This window comes from Colobus angolensis, unplaced genomic scaffold, assembly GCF_000951035.1.
Source record: "Colobus angolensis palliatus isolate OR3802 unplaced genomic scaffold, Cang.pa_1.0 Scaffold447, whole genome shotgun sequence".
Classification (NCBI taxonomy): Eukaryota; Metazoa; Chordata; class Mammalia; order Primates; family Cercopithecidae; genus Colobus; species Colobus angolensis.
In genome coordinates this window covers 123876-131275 of record NW_012117899.1, presented here as the reverse complement: position 1 = coordinate 131275, position 7400 = coordinate 123876, and the positions used below count along the sequence as shown (strand labels likewise).

At 44.1% G+C, this 7400-nt stretch overlaps 1 protein-coding gene across 2 annotated transcripts in view; it reads left to right on the top strand.

Moving 5' to 3' along the window:
- The first annotated feature begins 2206 nt into the window (after positions 1 to 2206).
- Positions 2207 to 7400, top strand: part of SDHC (succinate dehydrogenase complex, subunit C, integral membrane protein, 15kDa) — a 53514-nt gene continuing 48320 nt past the window's right edge. For both annotated transcript variants that reach the window (XM_011957547.1, XM_011957546.1), the window contains exon 1: positions 2207 to 2250. In XM_011957547.1, the coding sequence (XP_011812937.1) occupies positions 2231 to 2250 (20 nt within the window). In that variant the 5' untranslated portion in view covers positions 2207 to 2230. The remainder of the gene's footprint in view (positions 2251 to 7400) is intronic.

Sequence of the window (7400 nt, the reverse complement as noted above, 5' to 3'; positions counted from 1 at the left end):
TCATTTTCTCCTTACTTAACCACTCCTTTTATCTATACCCTTTTCGAGGGGTTGTTGCTACTTTCTTTGTTGCATTTCTTTATTGATCCTGCTAAGACTATAACCTTCTTGGGGATAATACAAACATCTGTATCTTTGAACCCCCTACAGAACTTTTCATGGACTGACAAAAAGTCCATAACTACATGCTAAATGAAATTATTAATATTTAAAGAGCTGAGTGGGCTGGGAGCAGCAGCTCGCACCTATAATCCCAGCACTTTGGGAGGCCGAGGACAGTGGATCACTTGAGGTTAGGAGTTCGAGCCCAGCCTAGCCAACATGGTGAAATCCCGTCTCTACTAAAAGTACAGAAAATTAGCAGGGCATGCTGGTGCACGCCTGTAATCCCAGCTACTCAGGAGGCTGAGGCAGGAGAATCGCTTGAACCTGGGAGGCAGAGGCTGCAGTGAGCTGAGACAGCGCCACTGCACTCCAGCCTGGGAGAAAGAGTGAAACTCCGTCTCAAAAAAAAAAAAAAAAAAAAAAAAGAAAGAAAGAAAGAGAAAAAAGCCAAAAAAGATCTGAGTGAAAGAAGCCAAAAAAGATCTGAGTGAAAGAGGCATTCCTTGGGTTTGTTAACGTGAAGCTCCAGAGAGCCAAGTCAATGACTGGAGGTTCGATAGCACAAAACTGTTATTTAAATATAACTTTCTAACGAATAAGTTGTTCATTAAATAAAACTTGTTGTTTGAGGTACCCATCATTGAATGTGGGGGGGTAGAGTCTTGAAGATCAGCTGTCAGGGATGTTGCAGAGGAGATCCCTGCATGGATAGAAGATTGGATTAGAGAGCCTCTTCCAATCCTGAAGTGTATGAATGTGCTTTCTTTGTCAAGCATTACAGAAACGCAAAGTAGTATTATTCATCTGATGCAGAAATAAGTGAATTTGTGCTATTTAAATGCTGAGTGCAGGGATGCTAAATATACATGAGATCTGAATAGTAATATAATTGAGTATTTTTTTTTTGTAAAAATAGGAGTTGCTCTAGGCTGCCCCTTTTACTCCTCTCCACCCTACTCCCCACAACAGTCAAGAACTTTTGCGCTCTGTTTCCTTCCTTTATCATTCGCTCTTCTTCATTCTTCAGTCTTGAGTGCTCGGCAGTTGATTCCTGTGCTTGGGTTCCTTAAAACTGTATATATATAAATCAAAGCATGTTCTCCCCCTCACTCCGGCTTCTTCTAGCTGGGGGTGTCACCCACATAGCGCTGAAACAAGGAACAAGGGAGCATTGTCCTCGGCTAGTGGGCGCCTGGTTCATGTGGCAGCTCAAATCCAGGAATTGTGCTGTCTAACCGAGGTGGTTAGGTGAGGCTCCTCGTTTTCGGGAATGGTGGTCCGTAAGGGCCTCTCGAGGCCCCTCTACACACTCCTCAACTTACGTCACAATTTATGTATCTGTCTGGTTAAAGCTTCGTATTAGAAGGGGAGGGAGCCCAGAGTATCTTTTTTCTTGGGTGTCTCAACCGGCCAATCACGTTTTTAGGCCGACCTGGGGGCACCGGGAACGCAACAGACTGCGAAGTCCTTAAGGAAGAATCTAAAGTCCGCCGTTCGCTGTTTGGGAGTGCGATGCAAAATGAATATGTACGCAGGTGGAACGTAGACTGCAGATTTTGAGCCAGTGGCGTTTCTGCCCAAATCCTGGCAAATTCCAGTAGAAGTCAGTGGCAGGAGGAGGGAGAGGAGACTAAAAAATCAGAAAACGGCCGGGCGCGGTGGCTCACACCTGTAATCTCAGCACTTTGGGAGGCCGAGGCAGGCGGATTACCAGGTCAGGAGAGCCAGACCATCCTGGCTAACATGGTGAAACCCCGTCTCTACCAAAAATACAAAAAATTAGCCAGGCGAGGTGGCGGGCGCCTGTAGTCCCGGCTACTCGGGAGGCTGAGGCAGGAGAATGGCGTGAACCCGGGAGGCGGAGCTTTCAGTGAGCCGAGATCGCACCACTGCACTCCAGCCTGGGCGACCAGCGAGACTTCGTCTCAAAAAACCAAGAAACAAACAAACAAAAAATCCCAGAAAACAACCAGCAAACCAGCTGGGCAGAGCTGAGCGGAGAAGCTCCAGAGCCTTTAAAGAGACTCTGTCCACATGACACCCCAACCCCGATCCCCGCCCGCGCGCCTCCGCCCTCAGGTGGCGGGGCCGCCTGGCGTCACTTCCGTCCAGACCGGAACCCAAGATGGCTGCGCTCTTGCTGAGGTGACTTTAGTGTGGGACTAGGGGTTGGTGTCCGCGGCCCTCCGGAGACCTGAACTGGCCCCTCACGTTTTGCTGATAACTCTTTATCCTGTGCCTGGGCAGGGAAAGGACCCATGGGTGTGGAGGCCAAGCGCTCGGGGATCCTAGAGACCCCTTTTCCCGTCAGCCCCAGCCGCTCCGGTGCGTTCCATAGGGCTTCGGGGTCGCTGACTTTGTATCGAGGGGCGCTGGGCTCTCGCCCCTTCTGTTTTCCCCACCTCGTCTAGTACTTCTAACGCAAATTGCTCTCGGGCTTGCATCCAGAGCGGAGCTCTGAGAAAATAACTTCAAGGTCAGCCACTCATGGGTCCTACGATTTCGAGAGCGTGTTTAGACATTTAGCTTCGGAGAGAGAGATCTTGGTGTATTTTGCCTTTGCTTCGAATGCCTTCAAACAGCAGCTGCTCCCGCCGTGAGTGGGCGCTGTCTGGGTTCCCAGTGGGCTGCTGGCGAACGGTGCAGAAGGCCTGGACCCCTACTGGGGTGGTGATTAGCATTAGCACCCAGGGCAGACCTCTGCAGCCCCAAAGCAGCCCGGGGAATTCATTTTTAGTTCATCTTTTTATTTGGGAGGGAGAGTGAGTGTCCCAGTTTTTCTCTAAAATGTGAATTAGTTGTCCAGAGAAATACCCAAGATTTTCTTTCATTCTCGACTTTCCGCTATCTAGGTCTCATTCTCAACTCAGCCTCTCTAGTCACAGCGACTAGCGCCTTTAGACACGCCTGGTACAAATCCCAGCATAGTTTTGTGCCAGCCTTATTTTTGGAAATTGTTTGTTATGGAAAGTTAGCTTCAATGCTGTTGAGATTTCAATCCCTGATTTCCCCAAATGTGTTCTCATTTCTCTTTCCACTTCAGTCACCCAGTTTAAAAATAGAGGGACTTTGTTTAGTTTTTCTGCGACAAAATGATTCCTCTTGGAGTTGAAATCAGGGATATCTTAATCCTTCATTTTCTCCCTGTTTTTCATCTCCATATGTATCTTCTTTCTAAGGTATGCCAAGGCTTGTCTTGCCAGTGCTGCCTTCTTTATTCCAGATGGTTTGACCATAATTGAATGCTTTTGAATTCTCTGATATATTTTGGTATTGATGTTAGGGGGTTTTGGTAGAATTAACATTTAGTTTGAAATGATCATATTGGTTCCAAACAGTTCATTTTAGAAGTTTTGGGATTAGTATTTAGAAGCTGAGGATCTTTATACTTATTAAGTGTATCCATACGGTATCATTTTGAGTTGCGCAGCGCCGTCCACACTAGGATTCAATGCCAAGAAAGGTATATTTTTCATTAGTGGTAATCTGAAGCTCTCATCGAAAGGACACCTCTTTTTCTCATAAGGGCTTTTTTTAGGAGGAGAAATGAAGAATTAAAAAAATTTTTTTTTCTTGATAGAAGTTCCCAGTCTAATTCCATTTTGCTAGAGGGATTTGGAACTGTTTATAATGTGCTGATTTAACCTCAAAGGAAAATACCTTCTGAGAAATCTTAGGAACTGATTTCTGGTTCTACATTTATTTTGGACAAGTCAAAGTCATTGATTCCATGGCTGTGGTTTCCTCATTTGTGCTGCAAATGGCAATAACTTGGGCCCACTTAAGAGAAATATTGGTTACACTTTTTTTGTTCTTTTTTTTGTTCTTTTTATTTATTTATTTATTTTGAGACGGAGTCTGGGTCTGTCACCCAGGCTGGAGTGCAGTGGCGCGATCTCTGCTCACGTGGGATTACAGGCATCTGCTACCACGCCACCATGCCTGGCTAATTTTTGTATTTTTAGTAGAGACAGGGTTTCACTATCTTGGCCAGGCTGGTCTTGAATTCCTGACCTCATGATCCACCTGTCTCGGCCTCCCGAAGTGCTGGGATTACAGGCATGAGTAACCACGCCTGGCCTTTATTTTTATTTTTGGTTAAACTTTGAAAAAATTATATTTACTTATTTTAATTGGCAAATAAAAATTGTATGTATGGTGTACAATACGGTGTTTTGAGATATGTATACATTGTGGAGCTGTTAACGTACGCATTACATCTTTGTGGGGAGAACTCTTGAAGTCTATTCTTAGTGATTTTCAAGTATACAATGCCTTGGTTTTGTGTGTGTGTTTGAGATGGAGTCTTGCTCTGTTGCCCAGGCTGAAGTGCAGTGGCGCGATCTTGGGTCACTGTAACCTCCACCTCCCGGGTTCAAGCGATTCTCCTGCCTCAGCCTCCCAAGTAGCTAGGACTACAGGCATGCACCACCCATGCCTGGCTAATTTTGTATTTTTAGTAGAGACAGGGTTTCACCATGTTGGTCAGGCTGGTCTTAAACTCCTGGCCTCAGGTGATCCACCTGAGCCAGGCGTTAGCCACAAGGCCTGACCAATGCCTTATTAACTATAGTTAACATAATAATAACAGCATAATAACATAATAATAACAATTGTGGCCGGGCATGGTGGCTCATGCCTATAATCCCAGCACTTTGGGAGGCCAAGGCAGGCAGATCATGAGGTCAGGAGATCAAGACCATCCTGGCCAACAGGGTGAAACCCCGTCTCTACTAAAAATACAAAAATTAGCCAGGTGTGGTGGTGCGCACCTGTAGTCCTAGCTACTCGGGAGGCTGAGGCAGGAGAATCGCTTGAACCTGGGAGATGGAGGTTGCAGTGAGCTGAGATAGTGCCACTGTACTCCAGCCTAGGTGACAGAGCAAGACTCAGTCTCAAAAAAAAAAAAAAACAACAAAAAAAATACAATGTACTGTGTTGTACAATAGATCTCTTGAACTTACTCCTCCCATCTAATTGAAATTTTGTATCCTTTGACCAACTTCTTCCCATTCCCCTTCCCCCTCCCTGACATGTAAATATGTTTAATGCTTGGCTAATTAAGAATTATTAGTTATCAGAGTGTTGTATTGTCATGGCTTTTGAATATATGCTCTCTATTTTGTATATTCTCTAAACAATTCAGGGACCAGCTAGAGATGAACAACCAGCCAAGTAACACAAACCATTGGCAGTTAGTCAAGGAATGACTTGCCAAGGCCAAGGAGTTAGAGAACTAAGCTAAGGACAGCTAGGCTTCTGTCTAATAATGTTCATGCTCCTTAAGCACAAAGGCCCCAAGAGTTACTAACTATCTGGCCAGTACTCATTGTATTTAATGCTGTATGTGAAATGCCTCTAAATATTAAGGTTTAACTCTCAATTTATGAAACTGCTTTTTAAAATAAGCATATTCATTCACAAACCCTTTTTTTTTTTTTTTTTTTTTAAGCTGCTTCTATGTGTCAGACATTATTATAGGTACTATGGATCCAAGGCTGGGTACAGTGGCTCATGCCTGTAATCCCAGCACTTTGGGAGGCCAAGGCAGGAGGATCACCTGAGGTCAGGAGTTCGAGACCAGCCTGACCAACATGGAGAAACCTCATCTCTACTAAATATACAAAAATTTGCCTGGCATGGTTGTGGGTGCCTGTGGGTGCCTGTAATCCCAGCTACTTGGGAGGCTGAGGCAGGAGAATTGCTTGAACCTGGGAGGTGGAGGTTGCAGTGAGCCAAGGTTGCGCCATTGTGCTCCAGCCTGGGCTGCAAGAGTAAAACTCCATTTCAAAAAAGAAACAAAATTAGCCGGGTTTGCTGGCACATGCCTGTAATCCCAGCTACCCGGGAGGCTGAGGCAGGAGAATCGCTTGAACTCGGGAGGTGGAGGTTGCCGTGAGCTGAGATTGCGCCATTGCGCTCCAGCCTGGGCAACAAGAGCGAAACTCTGTCTCAAAAAAGTAAAAAAAATAAGAAAAGTACTATGGTACTGTGGATCCAAAATATTTGAGTCCTATCCTTGAGCTCAAAGTCTAGCAGGGAGATAAATAGATTAATTATTAAACCACATAAGAAATATTGATAGATATAAACAAGTGTGAGAGCATGGCAGACATAGCAAGTAAGGTTAAAGAAGTGGTGATCTTGCTATCCAGGAATTGGTTTTTTTTTTTTTTTTGAGACTGAGTCTCGCTGTGTCACCCAGGGTGGAGTGCAGTGGTGTGATCTTGGCTCACTGCAACCTCTGCCTTCTGGGTTCAAGTGATTCTCCTACCTCAACCACCCAGGTAGCTGGGATTACAGGGGTGTGCCAGTATGCCTGGCTAATTTTTGTATTTTTGGTAGAGATGGGGTTTCACCCTGTTGGCCAGGCTTGTCTCGACCTCCTGACCTCAAGTGACCCACCCACCTTGGCCTCTCATAGTGCTGGGATTACAGGCATGAGCTACCACGCTGGCCCTTAGGAATTGAGTTTTGAAGGATGAATTTAACAGGCTCTGAGGGAGGCTCTAGTCAGAGAACAGCATGAGCATGTGGTCGAAAGAGGGTTTGTTGTATCTGGACGTAATGTAATGTTCAGTGTGGCAGAATTACAATGGATTGACAGAAATTTGTGGGAGGTTAGGTACAGAGAGTTGGCCACATTGTGAAGTGCGTTGTTTGCCCACAGTTTGGATCTTACATTGTAAGCAGTGGGAAATTGTTAAAGACTTTTAGGCAGAAGAATGATGAAACCATGTTATTTTATTTATTTTTCAGTAAATTAATTCAGTAAATTAGGTATTGAATGATATATAAGAGATTGGTGCGAGGGAGATCAGTTCAGGAGCTCTTGTTACAGTCCTAGTGAGAAATGAAGAGGATATAGACTATAACAATGGACTGGAATGAATTTTCCTAGCTATTAATGATAGGATTGGGTGATGCCATGCATACATATGGAGTGGTGGTGAAAGAAAATAAATCAAGGATGACTCAGCTTATAGTTTGGTAGTTGTGTGGTAATAATCATTAACCAGAACTTTTGTATACAAATTATTATTCATCATGTCAAAGTTATATATCTATTTTATTGTTGCTGTTACCTAGACATTTTTGAAACTTTTTGGTATACCATCAGATCAAGTTTAGAAACTCATTATATTACAGTCATATAATATATGACTATAATAAGATAAATTATAGTCACATCTTGTTTTGGACTAAAAATGATATTCAGTTTGATCACATAGACTTGGCTTTGAATAACTTTTTTTTCCAGAAATCAAATTTATTTTCAGTAGATGAGTATTTTT